The sequence below is a fragment of the Triticum urartu genome, chromosome 7A, assembly GCF_056163025.1.
Source record: "Triticum urartu cultivar PI428250 chromosome 7A, HENAU_Tu73, whole genome shotgun sequence".
NCBI classification, from domain to species: Eukaryota; Viridiplantae; Streptophyta; class Magnoliopsida; order Poales; family Poaceae; genus Triticum; species Triticum urartu.
Genome location: NC_141879.1, coordinates 691,540,710 through 691,557,072, shown reverse-complemented (window position 1 = coordinate 691,557,072; position 16,363 = coordinate 691,540,710). Strand labels below are relative to the sequence as shown.

The following is a 16,363-nucleotide window of genomic DNA, read 5'->3' as shown; positions in this document are numbered from 1 at the left end:
CGATGACATCAGTAATAAGAAGATGCACTGGTTTGCCTGGTGGAAGCTTTGTGTTCCAAAAGAGATAGGAGGAATGGGGTTCAGAGATCCTCACTATTTTAATTTAGCTATGTTAGCTAAACAAATATGGATATTAATTGAGGCTCCGGACAGCTTATGCGCAAGAGTTTTGAGAAGTAAGTACTATCCTGATGGCAAGATACTTAATGCTAAACTTAAATCAGGTTCATCTTTTACTTGGCAGAGTATATTGTCAGGGCTCAATACATTTAATAAGGGAGCGATCTGGCGTGTCAGAGATGGTCAGCAAATTGATATTTGGGAGGATGCATGGCTACCGTATAGTAATAACGGGAAGATTTTGACGCCCAAAGGTCACTATTTGCTAGTTCAGGAGTATGGGATGCTGACTTAATTTGATCCATTTTTTGGGATATTGATGCAAGACAAATCCTAGCAATTCCGTTGAGTCAGAATGGAATGGGTGATTTTGTGGCATGGAAATTCAGTAAGAATGGTTTATTTTCAGTTCGTTCTGCTTACCACATGGAGTGGGAATCTACTTTTGGTGTCTCCTTGCAAAGATCTGATGGAACGGGATATTCAGGTTTGAACACGATTTGGAGAGATCTTTGGAAGTGCGCTGTTCCAGCAAAAGTGAAATTTTTTACTTGGAAATGTTTGCATGGGATTCTTCCCTGTTATGATGTTCTGGTTAACCGCCACATAATGAATAACAGTACGTGTCCGGTCTGTAAGAGATATTGTGAAGACATAAAACATGTTATTTTTCAGTGTGAGGAAGCAAAAGGTATTTGGCAGAAAATTGGCCTGATAGAGGTGGTTACTGAAGCATGTCAGATAGATCGGTCAGGTAGTGCAGTGCTTGATTATCTGATGGCTGGAAAGTTCAGGGTCCCAGTTGATGCATCAGTAAAGTTTTTGAGAGAAACAATCATAACGGCCGCTTGGTATATTTGGTGGAGACGAAGACAGACAGTCCATGCAGAAACTGTGCAATCTTTATCACAAGCGGCGATGTCAATTCAAGTCTTGGTATCTAGTTTCTCGAAAGCACAAGGGAAAGAGATTCAGCCAAGATCAAGTACTTGGCATCGGGCGTCTGAGGGTTTTGTCTCTATAAATGTTGATACGAATTACGATATTAATATGAGGTCAGGAGCTACAGGTGTGGTAATCAGAGATGATAAAGGAAGATTTGTAGGCGCAGGATCCAAGCTCATTCCTTTTGCGCTTGACGCGGCAACAGCTGAAGCTCAAGCAGTTCTAGATGGTATTCATCTTGCAAATCAAATAGGCTGTCAGAAATTAGTTATTCAGTCTGATTGTGCAGGAGTTATTGATACTCTTCTGGAAGGCGGTTTCTCTGCAGCAGTTGCTGCTCCAATATTCGAAGACATTCGTATTCAGGCGAGCTCTTTTGACAGAATCTTATTTATGCACTGTCCAAGGGAAGCAAATGGGGTAGCGCATACACTTGCACATGAATGTAGGCTAGATAGTTGTGTGTGGGCTGATGATCCACCTAGTCCTTTTATTTTGCCACCGATGTAAGCGTGATTTAATTTTAATAAAATTAGCCATGATGGCATTCCCTCAAAAAAAAGTAGGGGTGTGTCTAGGGCACATCTAGATGTGCTCTACTTATTGCACATCTAAGTGAGTGAATCAAGCATAAAGAAAAAAGAAAAAAGAGAAAGAAAATATTCACACAAATCTCAATGTAAGATCAATGACATATGATTTAGAAGTGCAATACTTATGGCACATCTAGATGTGATTTAGCAAAACTGTTGTTTTTATGCATATTAGGAGCTACCCTTGGAGGAAGAGGGTTAAACTGTTTAGGCTTCCCCATTAGCTCCCCATCTTGCATCGTTCAGCCATGTACTTTATTCGGTTGTTGCTTTATATATAATAAAGCGAGGCGAAAGCCTATTTCGAGGAAGCTCCCCTTTGGTATCTCCTGGGATTTGATTCATTGTCTTTGAGTAAAAGGGCAATACTGTGATCATAGCCAGAGCACGGTACATGAACCATCTGCCATTACTGTATAAACAGTGCTGCTCGGCACAGATACTTGTTGTATTCTGCAGGGGAGAACACCTTTGTTTCCTCTGCAAAATAGAGCAAGAACACCTCTATTTCGTCTGCAAAACAAATACTTTCCGTTTTCTTGATTGTAGATCCTTATATTATGATTTTATACATCTGCATGTAAGATTTAGGGTTTAGTGCTTACTGTTTACAGCACGCATGTAGATTTTAGGGTTCACATTTCGTTTAAAAAAATAATCGCAATTGTATCAATGGCATTTCCAATTTACTGTTTACTATTAGGGTTTAGGGTTAGGGATTTTTGGTTTAGATTTCCTTTTGTTAATTTGCAAGACTTGCGTCGCCATTACTATTTGTACCTTGTAGATTATTGTTAGACTTCGTATTGTAGTCCTACTGTGTAAACCATACCATATTGGTATTGAACTTGGATGTCATCATTATATATATGTTATAGGCCACCCCATAGAGGGTTGAGCCAGTTCCCGCAAAACCTATGTTTTACATGTATGGTATAGAGCCTAACCTAGGTCTTCTACTCCACCCGCCGCCGCTGCACCACCGAAACCCTAAACCCTAGGGCTGCTGCCGCCGGCGCCATGACCGCTTCCGCTTCGGGCGCCGCCAGCTCCGGGTCAGTCCCCGCGTCGCTTGCTGCCCTCCTCAACCTCCCACCTCGCCCCTGGCTCCGTCAGTGCCTCAGTTCTTCGGCACCATGCCTCCATAAACTATTCCAGGTCAGCTTTAGATCGGTTTTTTTCTCAAAGAAAAGGTTAGAGGGTTAGAGTTTTATGGCTTCACATAAAATCTCGTCGCACCCAAAAAATTAGATGTTGTACAGCCGGGCTGCTGGTGGCACTCCTGGACCCTGTTCTTTTCTTTACTTCCCTGCTTAATTAGTTTCTCTGTATATTGTGTTTTCCCCTACTTAAATGAAAAGGCGTAGCACCTGTGGGTCATTTAAAAAAAAAGAACAAAGACTGGAATAACTGAGGGCAAGAGATAAGGCTACACGTACACTAGTGGGCGAGCCCATGGCATGCTATGCTCGGATTCCTCCTCCTGAATCAGAGCGAGAGCCGTTAATCTGGAGACGCTCATGGGCGAGTGCGCCATGCGTACCTCATCGCGGAGAGCAATGATAAATTAGGAGACAAAGAATTTTTATTGAGGGATGGATCCAACGCAACCAGATGATAGATGATCGCCTCAAATACCAGCAAACGAAAAAGAATTAAAATGGAAAACACAAAATTAAATGAAAAATAAATCATAAAACCAAAAAAACCCCAAACATTTTAGTACCGGTTGGTGTTACCAACCGGTACTAAAGGGCTCCCGGCCCCCGGAGCTGGCTCATGCCACGTGGTTGCCCTTTAGCACCAGTTCGTGCTGAACCGGTACTAAAGGGGGGGGGGGCTTTAGTGACCACACTTTAGTGCCGGTTATAGAACCGGCACTAAAGGGCCTTACGAACCGGTGCTATTGCCCGGTTCTGCACTAGTGAGTATGGCTCTGGGATTGCTTTCTCGCAGGGAGTCGAGAAAGGGTCTCTGGCCGAGGTTGATAACACTTCTACTACTTTACTTTATGCTACTCTACTCTCTCCTTTTGCTGCAAGATGGTGGTTTCCAGAAGATGCTAGTCTTCGATAGGACAAGGTTCTCCCCTCTATTCTGGCATTTCTGCAGCCCAGTCCACATATACAGCCTTCCTTTAATAATGTTGCATATGTAGTGTAGATCCTTGCTTGCGAGTATTTTGGATGAGTACTCACGGTTGCTTTGCTACCCCTTTTCCCCCCCTTTCTTCTTCTTTCCAGTTGATGCAACCAGATGTGAGAGCTCAGGAGCTAGATGCCACCGCCGATGCCTACTACTACGTGGAGACCGACGACGACTGAGGGAGTCCTGGATTAGGGGGTGTTCGGGTAGCCGAACTATACCTTCAGCCGGACTCAAGATTGAAGACTTCGTTCCATGTCCGGATGGGACTTTCCTTGACGTGGAAGGCAAGCTTGGCGATGCGGATATTCAAGATCTCCTACCATTGTAACCGACTATATGTAACCCTAAACCTATCCGGTGTCTATATAAACCGGAGGGTTGTAGTCCGTAGGCAATCAACTCCATATACAACAGAAAAAATTTGCACAAAAAACTTAAGATTACAGTTATAGCCGAACAATACATCTATCAAGGACTAGCAAAAAAAGAAACTTAAAACTACAAACACCCTGTGTTAATTCTACAGCACCACAGCCCCGCTCAAGGCTGGCCAAACGACAACTGACAACCAGGGGTCATCTCCATGCATTTCTGGACACGGATCCAGCCATTGCCGCCAACTTCATTGGAGGGAAAACCTTATACGCCAATATCTCAACTCAACCCATGCTCAACATTGCCTGCACGTCAACAAACTGTAAGACGACATCAAAAAATGCAATGCATCTTGGCACGGCGCATACCCCGGTGGCATGGGGCGAGCGAGCTCATATTTCATGTATGTACTATTCTTCAATTATTTTTAAAGAATATATATTCTTCAATTGGTTTGTATATGGATAGCATTTTCCAATTACCATGCTCACTAATGAAAAATTACACCTTAAAAGTTAAATGTAGAAGCAAGTGGGCTGGTTTCTGTACGAACACCACAACCATGGTCTCGGAGCTACAATTATCCTATGACATTAAATACTTTTGTGATTGGAACAACATATAATTTTGTTGGACTACATAGTGAATCTTGGGATTAATCGCTTTTATTAATGTGATAATTTCTATTTTGTTAATATTAATAGAAGAAAACATTTAACAGACAATGAACATGCGAAATATTTTCCTCGTGGAAGATGGACAATTACCGGTGTGAGTCTTGGTCCTTCTTTTACCCTTTAACTAGTAAATTGTTTAAAAAGCTAGGGAGATACACCTACAATGAGTTCGAGAACAGAATGAGATTTATTTGTTATTCTATATTTCACTCAAACAAATTAGAACAGCTTGGTGGAACTGGCACATTGCTTTCCTATTTCTTATCATGTACTCCCTCCGTCCCAAAATTCTTGTGTTAGATTTGTCTAAATATGGATGTATCAAGTCACATTTTAGTATTAGATACATACGTATCTAGACAAATCTAATACGAGAACTTTGGGACGGAGGGAGTACTAATTTTAAAATGGACCTGATACGGATACACTAATTTTAAAATGCACCTGATACTGATACGCTGGTTCCAGAAATATCCATGCATTCTAGCACTGGGATACTATTGTAGTAGTTCAATAACCATGGTGCGGAAATGCTGGAGCACAGTTGGTTTCATGAACCAACAGCAGGCAAGTGATTTTTGTTACTCATAAGTAAATCTGGAAAATAATTTGCAATGGTTGTCATCACGTTATGGGATGGTAATTCATACCATCCTGGAGGCTTGTGGTTATAAAATACAGTTTCAAGGTTTACATCAAAGATGCTTCCTCAGAACTTCAGAGTCTGAGCAACATGGTTATTAGCTCGCACCAGAGGCTGACATTATGTAATGTTGTTGGTGCTGAGAGAACAAAGCCATCTAAAGCTAGTCATAAAACTGGCATGCATATTTTGTGATACTATAGTTTTGGCTAAGTGCTAGAGCATAGGATCAATGATCCCTGAAGCAGACGCACACACTACATCACACAAAATACTCAAGGAACCATAGGCCGCCCACTCATTTTTGTTGCTACAAGTACGTCAAATCAACAAATGTATTTCTATGTCTGATGCACAGAACAAGTTTCTCACAAAACAATTCATAAAAAATATCGCCGGTATGTACAACCATAGCAGAAAGACTCAAATTTTGAACCATAGTTGTGGGAAAAGGAAAGTACAGAGCACATATTCCACAGGTAGAGTTCCATGTGCACGTTGAATGTGAAGAAATGAACTATAAAACATTTGACATTGCCATGGACACTGTCAGGTACAAGAATGTACCATGCCTTCAACATGAGCAAATTATATGCCTGAAACGTCTACGCAGACATGGAGTTTCCACATGCCAAGTTGACCATTATCATCCACAACTGAACATATATGACGATTACAAAACAAGCTTCTCGCAGAACAGATACCATGTATGTGTACTGCCAGTAACAGAGGGGCTCAACGTCCTGAACCATAATAACGGGAGAAGGCAGAAAGCACATATATACATACCGATAGTGATGTCGCAGTCACCAGTTAACTCGCCGTCGATGAAGAGCTGCAAGAGTGTGGGCTAGCTGGAGTACTCCTTGAGCCCCTGCTGGAGCGCCTCATTGGCGAGCACATCATGCATCTCAAGGTATGTCCAACGAGCGAAGGATCGGCAACACATTAATTCCATGAAAATGCCAGAATCACGAAAAATCTAGCTGCATCATAAAGACTAAGCAGTAACATACCTTGAGAAGTACATCAACACTGGCTACAGCTTCAGAGATAACAAATTAAGTTGTGTGCCAAAATAGATCATAACCACTGGCTCCATTTTCTTGAAGAGAAAATGCTACAAGACCAACTTCCAAGAAATCCATTCCTGAATTTTGAAACAGTACAAGCACATTAATTCCATGAAAATGCCAGATGAAGCCTAGTTTGCCACACCTGCCATTTAAGCACTTAAATAACTGACATACAAAACTAAGACAAACAGACAATAGACTACACCCCAACACATGAGGAACATTACTAACCATGGCATAGGTCAAAATTCGCATGCATAAAAGCAGGGTTGCTCGTTCCGTTGTCCCTTGGATCAGTACTTCAGTAGCATTACTCAACACATACATCAATACATGAGATCTGAATCTAATTACCAGGCTAAATAATGTGTACTCAAAAAATCTGAATTCAGTATCAGGTCTATTTTAATGCACTCAAATCCAATATCAGGCCAATTAATGTACTCAAAACAATCTGAATCCGAGCCAGACATGAAATTCATATTGAGAACCCCTCCTTGTATGCGACGAAGAAGAGTGGATATATGGGACACATGGACAAACAGCATGACAAGGATTTATTTGTTTGCAGATTGAGAACATGACCGTGACATACAGACTTGCATTTTTTAACACAACATATCTTCCAGTTCTAGAGTACCAAGAAACAGAACCTATCTATTGCACATGTACCCAGAAATAACTAAACAGGTAGCCATGGACATCACCAATGAACTTTGACAGAATACAAATGAACCGCGGACCAATCGACTAGCCCTGCAGTAGGTAAGATCAGAGCTTAAAGGGGACGAACCCATCCACGGAGATGACGAGGAGGAGCAGCACGTACGCGACGGGCAGAGGCCCCTGGCAAAGCCGCAGAGGCAGCGCCTGTCGCTGCAGCGCGGATGGCAGAAGGGAGTGGCTAGCTCCGTGGCGGCGGCGCCACCTGTATCTCACCATAGCTCGCCGCCGACCGAAGATGGATCCGTGGAAGTCGCACGGGACATTAGAGACTTCCAAATCCGGTGCTAGAGAACGACGAGCTCGGCGCCGCTACCGCCACCTTGGCCTTCTCGTCGGTGTCGATCTGGTTGGATGGACAATGCATCATGGGTTTCGGCGGGACATGCGCTGCTCGAGTGCGACCGAGGAAGGCGGATTGATCTGCGCCGGGAGGAAATGGACCTGTCGCGACCACTACCGCCGCAACTCGAGCGCGTGATCTGGACTGGGGTGGGGTTACGGGCTTGTGGCCGTGGCCGTGGGAAAGATGGGGAGGGGGCGACGCACATAGAGGGGAGAAGAGAGGGGATCGATGGATCGGGAGAGGTGAGGCTGTTCTGCGGCGGCGCCGGCATGGAGCGGGCGGAGGAAGATTGGTGGAGTGGCGGCGGCTGAGGGAACGGGAGGATAGAATGGGGAATTAGGGTTAGGTGTGTGTGGACTGTGGAGTATAAATGGGCTGGCTCGAAATTTTGCCACCCTGCCGCGTTGGCCACTTAAAATTTTGCATCTCCGCGCTCTCTCAAATTTCAGGCGCGCCCTTTTCTTTCCAACTTTTATATATGGCTGATTGACAAGTGGACCAAATAAGCGGGTACAACAGACACATCGGCAGAAGCCATCCATGACGGTTCATATGGCAACTAAAGAAAGAAAAAAAAAGGCATAGATGGTCGATTCATGACAGTTTCTGTGACGGTCCTTCAATGCCCGTCATCAAGGGGCTGCCGTTTTGGAGGTTATTCGCGTCTTGTTCATCCATGACGGTTCCCGTGACGGTTTTCAGGAACGTCACCCGAAGTCCGTCATGGATTAACAGATTTCTTGTAGTGAATATGGAGCACGGACGAGACGAGGAAGCAGAAGAGAGGTTGCGGGACATAATCTTAGACGGAGGTGATGTCATGTCGTGTTTTCTTAACGACAATGATGGTCTGGAAGAACAGCAGGGTGAAGAAGCAGGTCCGGAAGAACAGCAAGGTGAAGAAGCAGGTCCGGAAGAACAGGGTGACGGCTTCAGTGACCGAACAGAGTCCGGCCAGGTAAATATATTAGTTAAGCCTGTGCTGAGACTAGCTAATTGATGCATTCATTGTTTTGGTACGTACACATATTAATTAACTCTCGTCTTTCTTCTTTTTTCTAGCCCTCCGGTTCGAGCATAACTTCGGTAAAGAGACTAGGCCCGAAGAAAAAGTTGCGCGAGGATGAAAGGTTTGAGATCACAGAAATCGCGCGCGACGGCCTACCGATTGAACCCATCCGGACAAAGGATGCATTTACTGCTCAGTGCGGGGTTCTTGTTAGGGACAAGATCACGATCAGCATCCACCAATGGTTTAAGCCAGTTGAAGAAGACCCTGAGGTGTCTTATGTCAATGATATGCAGAAAGATGATCTTTGGAAGGAGCAAAAGGCAAATTTCACCCTACCGCCAGAGGAGGATCCGGAGAAGCCGGTTATAGAGCAATTAATTAAGTCTGCTGCTCTTAAGAAGATGGCAGAGCTATTCAGGAGGTGGAAGAATGAGCTGTAAAGGTTTGTCGACAAAAAAGAGACACCAGAATTCAAGGGCAAATATGAGAAGATCAGAGATCAATGGCCCGCATTTGTGGCCCACAAGACATCGGATAAGAGTAAGAAGATGTCGGAGACAAACAAGAAAAATGCTGCGAAGAAGATGCTTCACCATCGCACGGGGTCAGGTGGCTACCTCAAACCCCGGCCTAAGTGGGCAAAGGCTGAGACTGATCTGCTTGATAAAGGGATCGAACTAGAGACAATGAACTAGACAGACCATTGCCGGACTTGGTTCTTCGGGGCTGGTGGATCCTTGGACCTGTAAGAGGGAAGTGCATTTGGACGGACGAGCAACTTGACATACCCTTGAAGAAGTTTCGGTAGTATATCGATGCAGCACAGAAAGGGACGTTCCTTCCAGACAGAGAGAACGACGAGCTCACAAAGGCCCTCGGAAATCCTGAGCACCTTGGACGGACACGAGGTATGCCAGGCTCCATTCCGTGGAAGGCTGGGTTTCCGGACGCAGGCGGTTACAAAAGCCACGAGAGGAGGAAGAAAGTGCAGCAGACCGAACTGCAGGCGCTGCACGCAAGGGTACAAGCGATAGAGGAACGAGAAGAAAATCGCAGCAAACGACTTGCCGAAGCTTCCCCTGAAGCTACCCCGCCATCTCAGCGGAGAAGCAGCGTGGCTTCCACCGAGCTGCTTCAGCCGGAGCTTGTCTTGACGGCTCCTGCCAGCTATCCCGTGGATGCTATCACGGAGGCTCAAAATTGCCACCTTATGACGCAATGGATTAATATGAAGGTCAAGGCGGCTGTTGGCTCTGTTTTTCCTAATAAACCTGGCGCAACTTTTCACTGCCGGCCGATTCCATAAGGATATGCTAAGGTGATGGTGGATGAAATAACAGAGGGATTTGAGGACCTCCCGCTTGACCACCCTATCGGAGAAGGGGATACTCGGCTGGGTTCTTCTCTGAAGACTCCATGCCTATGGCGGAAGGAGCTCATCAACCTTCCGAACTGGACGCCTCTGCCTCCTCCTCCTCCTCCGGCGAGTCAGGGCACTCTGCCTCCTCCACCGCCTCCTCCTCCGGCGAGTGACGATCAGGGCCCTCGGCCGGCTCCTTCTCTGGCGCGTGGCGGCACTCCGCCTCCTTCTCCGCCTGCGTTGGCGCGCCCGAGCAGCCAGCCTCCTCCTTCTCCGCCTCGTCAGCAAGGGCGGAAGAGACCCGCCACCTCGTCAGCAAGCGCATCGTAGTCCTTCTCCTCCGCCTCGTAAGCAAGTAAAGAAGACAGCCGCTCCGTCTGTTCGGCCGTTGTCTAGCAGTACAACCAGAGGCGGGAGGACGTACAGATTCGGTCCTTCTCTGAAGACTCCAGAGAAGTTACCATACGAGAGGACCCCGGAGGAGAACGCGAAGATCGCACGAACCGAAGTGGATGACTGGTTTCAAGGGTTGAAAGCAAAGAGACATCCACCTCCGGAGGAGAAGGTAGATCTGGTGAAAGTGAAGCGCACTCTAGCTGCCCTGGCAAAACCACCCAAGTCTCCGCCGAAAAGGCAACTATGAGCGCATTATTGGAAAGACATGGGCCGAAGCGGAGCGGTCGGGAAGTACAATCAGTGATCAAAGGATGAAAGAACGACGAGCAGCTGGGAAACAAATTGCCCAGCTCGGCGAACAAGGGAATCAATCGTGCCCCCCACTCAAGGTGCCTAGCGACATCGTCGATCCGAGGATGGTGCCCGGTTATAGCAATCTTGAAGATTACCTGTCCGACGATGTACATTATGATTTCATGGACGTGCAGATACACAGATACGAGTACGGGAAGCCTCTCGTCAAAGATGAAAAATCTCTAACAACGATGATGCGAAGATTGCATGATTGGTACTTGAAAATCTGCAGAGAGTCTGGGGGGAGGAGTACTTTGTATGTGAGAGTTAAAAAGGAGCATGACCTCATTGGAATTGATCTGTTGCCTATTCCATTTGAGGAGTTCTATCAGTTTTTCAATCAATTGGCCCTCGATAAAGCAACGGTCACCTGCTACTGTCTGTAAGTACTACTACTTCTGTCATTAAGTCTCTCTATATAGCTCAGCTCTTTCATTGCATTTATTTATAATTATCCTCACTATATTAATTATGCAGATTGAAGATCGCCGAATTTAAGAAAAGACAAGTCGGTGATATTGGGTTCATTAACACATATCTCATAGATGCAACTGAGGTTAAATTTCATGCTGCAGAAACCGAGGCCAATTTGCTACGATCATTCAAAATAAATGAACACAAAGATATAATACTCTTTCCTTACAACTTCAAGTGAGTGTTACTGTCTTGTGCATATTCGGTTTCCCTTATATATTAGCCCAGGTTATAGTAATGTAATTGATGAGTTATGCATGCGTGCGCAGGTACCACTATATTCTCCTAGAGATTAGGCTTGAGCAGGGAGTAGTAACTGTCTTGGACTCTAGACGAAAAGATCCCCAGGAGTATGCGGGCATGACTCAAATGCTCGAGAAGTAAGTTAAATCGATCATTATCCACCATATCAGCAACTTTGTTCATTTCTGATATCAAGTAATTGTTTTCTTCGTCCGGCAGGGTTTGGAGAAAATTCACCAGAAAAGCTCCGGGACTGTCGAAGGAGCTGGAATTTAGACACCCGAAAGTAAGTACTATAGTAGCATGTTCCGCGCATCTCCTAGTGATTCAAGCGCCAGTTTCATCAATACCATTTGGTATTCTTGCTTATCAGTTTGATTGACCTCTATTTCTTGTAAAGTGTTTGTTGCAGGAACAAGGGAATGATTTCTGTGGATACTACGTCTGCGAGTCCATCCGCCACACGACCTGTGAGCGGGGCTACTCTGACGAACAATATGAAGTGCGTAAATAACAATATTCTCAATTTTATTTTATTACCATCATTTGTGTTGAGTTTCATTCATTCACATATATATATGTATTGACCCCCTTCTTCAAATTAGATGTTTCGGATGCGGAATGAACTCCTAGCACCAGATCGCATGCGAGCAATTCAAGAGAAATTGGCGGCATTCTTTCTTGACCACGTGATCGCTGAAGACGGAGAATACTATGTGGACCATGCGTCCGTAATTTAGGAGATTATATTTGTAAGAGATAATTATTGTATATATGTAGTCTGTAGTGTCGGATAGATATACGAGAACTTGTTGTTCGACCAATCTCTCGGAGAAGGAGAGGTGGTCGATATCACTTCTCTCCGTATGCATATATGTTCATGACGATCTTCTGTTTCCTTCGTTTGCTTACTAGCTAGCTAGCGTGCCTAGTCCTCTCTATACGTATGTATAGTACGTAGTGTCGACCAAGTACGGACATAAGAGAGGACACTTCTCTCTATTAATTAGCTAGCTAACACAATATATGAAATACCTAAATTAACCCCCCAAAACCCCCAAAACCCCCACCCCCCCTTAAAAAAACAAAAACTCCAGCCACAGAAATGCTGACGCGTGGATGCTTATTGGTTCCGGTTGGTACCACCAACCGGGACCAAAGGCCCTCCTGCCTGGGCTCAGCGCGCAGGCCACGTGGAGGCCCATCTGTCCCGGTTCTGGTTAGAACCGAGACTAAAGGGTCAGGGCATTAGTAACAACCCTTTAGTCCCGGTTCAAGAACCGGGACAAAAGGCCCTTACAAACCGGGACAATAGGCCCGTTTTCTACTAGTGTTCCTTTCCGCCCTTCAAGTGTGAAAAGATTGGCCATCTAGGATTTCACCCTACATCATATACAAAAACTTAAAATAGTTGCTGAAGATTTATTTAGGGGTTAAGGTATCTGTGGCCATTTGAGGGGCTAAATTATAAGGGACCGGTTGGAGATGCCCTTAGCTCTTGTGATAGACCATGCAAGCTGAAGTTTGCATGCTTCAAAAGGTGGTTTTAAATGAAGTGCCAAAAGTACTTTATATAGAAAAAAGGTCCTACTTTTTTGTTTGCAAATATCTTCTGTGTACTTTTTTGACTCAAATGATCTTACATGTCTTTCTTGATTTGAGTCATCTTACATGTCTTTGTGAAGAGAAAGTTAGGGTCATCATATCTCATATGCTTTGAGAATATATGAAGAGTGATGGGAGGACTTTTGTCAGTGTCAAGTAAATAAAACTCCGACCGAATAAAAGAAGTAAAAATCATCGAGAGAGCCCTTCGCCTCTTATTCCCCTTTCTCCTGTAGATAGGCGTGAAGACCATCTCTGCCTCTTTTTCCACCGCCAAATCATCGCCACTCCACCCGCCTCTAGCGCCAATATGATGTCAAGAGGTGGGAATCTATTGGGGTTGCCATGTTATGCAGGGTTCGGAATCGTCTATGACCTCTTTGACAATGCCACAACAATTTATTGTGGTTGGATGGTTAGAGAGACAGTGGTATCCCAACCCACCAGGGGTCAAGTCCTGGTGCTCGCATTAGTCCTGGATTTATTTTAGGATTTCCGGCGATGCGCTTTCAGTAGGAGAAAACGTTCCCGTCGACGACGAGAGGCGGCTACGGTGTCTTCGTACATCTCAAGATGATATGCCAACTCAGTTTGTCGAAGGTGCTCATAGAGGTAGGGTATGCGTGTGTGCGTTCATAAGGTGAGTGTATGCGCGTATGTATGAGCGCTTGTATCTGTACTGTGTTAAAAAAACTTTGTAACGATGCAGAAAACAAGATACTAGACCGGTAGAGAAAAAACAATATTTTAGAGCTTTGTGCATAAATTATTTTTTTGCAGGGATTTGCAACTCTTTGTAATAAAAACGAAACGCGTTCAGGTGTTTTATATCAGAAAAACCCATCGAAAAACAAAAATCAGCTCCTACCTTTTTCTTCTTCGCCCAAATCTCATCTCATCAGATCACCAAACCATGGAAGCACTCGGGGCGCCGCGATCGCCGCCACCGGCCACAGCGGCCACCTCGGCCGTTCTCGACGACGACGATCTCCTCGGCGAGATCCTCCTCCGCGTCGCCTTCCCCACCAGCCTCGTCCACACCGCTCTAGTCTGCAAGAGCTGGCTCCGCCTTGCCTCCGACCCCGTCTTCCTCCGCCGCTTCCGCGACCTCCACCCACCCAGTTTCCTCGGCTTCTACGTCAAAACTGGAGGCACCAAGCCACCGCGGTTCGTGCCGATGCCTCAGCCCCCTGAGCTCGCTGCCGTTGTCCACCCTGCAAACTTCGATTTGGGCACCTTGGGCAGCGACAGCTTCGGCTTCTGTGTGGATTGCTGGAACGGCCTCCTCCTACTCACCTCCTACCTGCACGACGGCCCACCAGTAAGAACAGTCCGATGCCCGCTCTACCCTAGGAGATACACGACCATCCTCCCGCCAGTTCCGCAAACCAGCAGCATCCATGATGACCGCTTCACATACTACGACAGAGAGGTCATCCTCAAAGGCGGCGACGACGGCCTGTCCTTCTTCTATCTGGCAATGGGCGTGGAAGGGCAGCAGACAATTGTGGATGTGTATGTCTTACAAGATGATATATGGGCCATCTACTCTTCGGTTGCAACCGAATTCACCCGTATTTCGCTACGACTCGATCATGTTGCTAGTTTGATTGGTGACGGCAAGATCTATACTCTGGCCTATGTGAGTGGGATCAATATTTTAATTGTGCTAGATCTTGTGTCTGCCTCTCTGTCGTTATTTAACCTCCCAGAAGAGGTGTTATCGTGGTGTGGCAAGCTGTCGCTCGCAGATGATGATTCTGGGGTTCATCTCATCACTCTCAAGGACCTACAAATACGCATCTGGCTGCACGGGGTGGATGGCAATAATGGCGCTGCCAACTGGTTCCTTGTGAATACCATTTGTTTACGTGAGATATGTGCTAATCATATGATACCAAGTCATGGTTTCAAGGATGCAGATGTACATGCACCTGGGTCCAATTCTGAGATCGAGGCGGACAATGCCCTCTACCTTTTTTATATCAAAAGCAAGGTTTTGAAGAAGGTTTACGACGTGACAGAAGAGGATGATTACGTGTTTAGTGTCAGCCCCTTTATGATGGTTTGGCCTCCAAAATTCCCTCTGATGAAGGAAGGACGTGATCTGCTGAAAGAATAACACTGCTAGCTTAGGTTTGCCTCTTTTTAATCTGCCTATATAAATGTGGTCTGCTAGTTACAATAAATGTACATGATGCTGCTATATGCTTATATCTGTTTGACCATTAAAAATGTGAATGGGCCGGTAACTGGCATCCTTAGTTCCCAGCAATGAAGGAGGAATGCAAGGTTTACCTCTTGCTGATTTGTTTACTACTTTGGTCTAGCTTCCATTGTGCGTTATGCTAATATTGTGCGCAATGAAATACAAAAGGATAAAAAAATATAAATGTTTGATCGGTATCTAGGCAAATCAAACACTTTCCAAGTGATATGCTGCCTCCGGTATCACATACATGTTCATGTAATCGCATGGAATGCATAATGACATATCATGGATTTTATATGTTTTCTTATGACAGATGGTGAGTTGTGCAAGCATGCATAGCAGAGTACATCAGTACCTACAAGAATGCATAAAATAATATAGATTGTCACCTCTAAAAATGCATATATAATAGTATATGTATCATCACACATACCAATTGTATCATTCATAAAAATTGTAACATTGTCACCTCTAACTACGCATAACATAATATGTATCGCCGCACATACCAATTGTAACATTCAGAAGAATTGTAATATTTTCACCTCTAAGTTCATGAAAGCATGCATGGAAGAATATACATCGGCACCTACAAGGAATGAATCTTACTACTGTGGCATATCAACACCGGCACCACCATAAGAACGATTGAGGGGGGGGGGGGGGAGGAGGGGGTCTATAGTCACGTGACCGTACATGCGACTCATGAAACAGAATGCCGCTAGGGACGACATGGGTGCTGCCGTGTCAGAGTAGTGCCCCGCATTGGCTGGCAACACACGTTCGATGATGCCGGGCAGGACAAACTGAAAGCTAAAGTGGCTGGTGCTCGGCCATGGGCGGGGAGGGTTGTAATGTACATGAGCCATGGAGGTTGCATATAACAACCGAACTAAACAACATCACTGACGGGTGGGAAAGACTAAGGGTCGGATTTAGAAGGAAAACTCAGACATGTCAAATGGAGCAGCCTTTTCATTTAGAATCACCGTATCACAAACAGGCAATTGTTTTTCAGTCTGTGATAAGCGTCCGGCCGAGCACCAAAGTGCTTATGGCAG

The 16,363-nt window shown here is 45.2% G+C and overlaps 1 protein-coding gene and 1 long non-coding RNA gene across 2 annotated transcripts; one reads left to right on the top strand and one right to left on the bottom strand.

Annotated features, from left to right (window-relative positions):
- Positions 1–4,335: 4,335 nt before the first annotated feature.
- Positions 4,336–7,543, bottom strand: LOC125524293 (uncharacterized). Its single transcript, XR_007290652.2, has 3 exons — positions 7,371–7,543; positions 6,291–6,651; positions 4,336–4,486 (listed from the first exon to the last, which is right to left on the bottom strand). It is a non-coding gene; the product is annotated as an uncharacterized LOC125524293 (long non-coding RNA).
- A 6,460-nt stretch (positions 7,544–14,003) lies between these two features.
- Positions 14,004–15,212, top strand: LOC147961587 (uncharacterized). The gene has a single exon (XM_087533872.1). The coding sequence runs from the start codon at positions 14,004–14,006 to the stop codon at positions 15,210–15,212; it is 1,209 nt and encodes a 402-aa protein (XP_087389998.1).
- Positions 15,213–16,363: the final 1,151 nt, after the last annotated feature.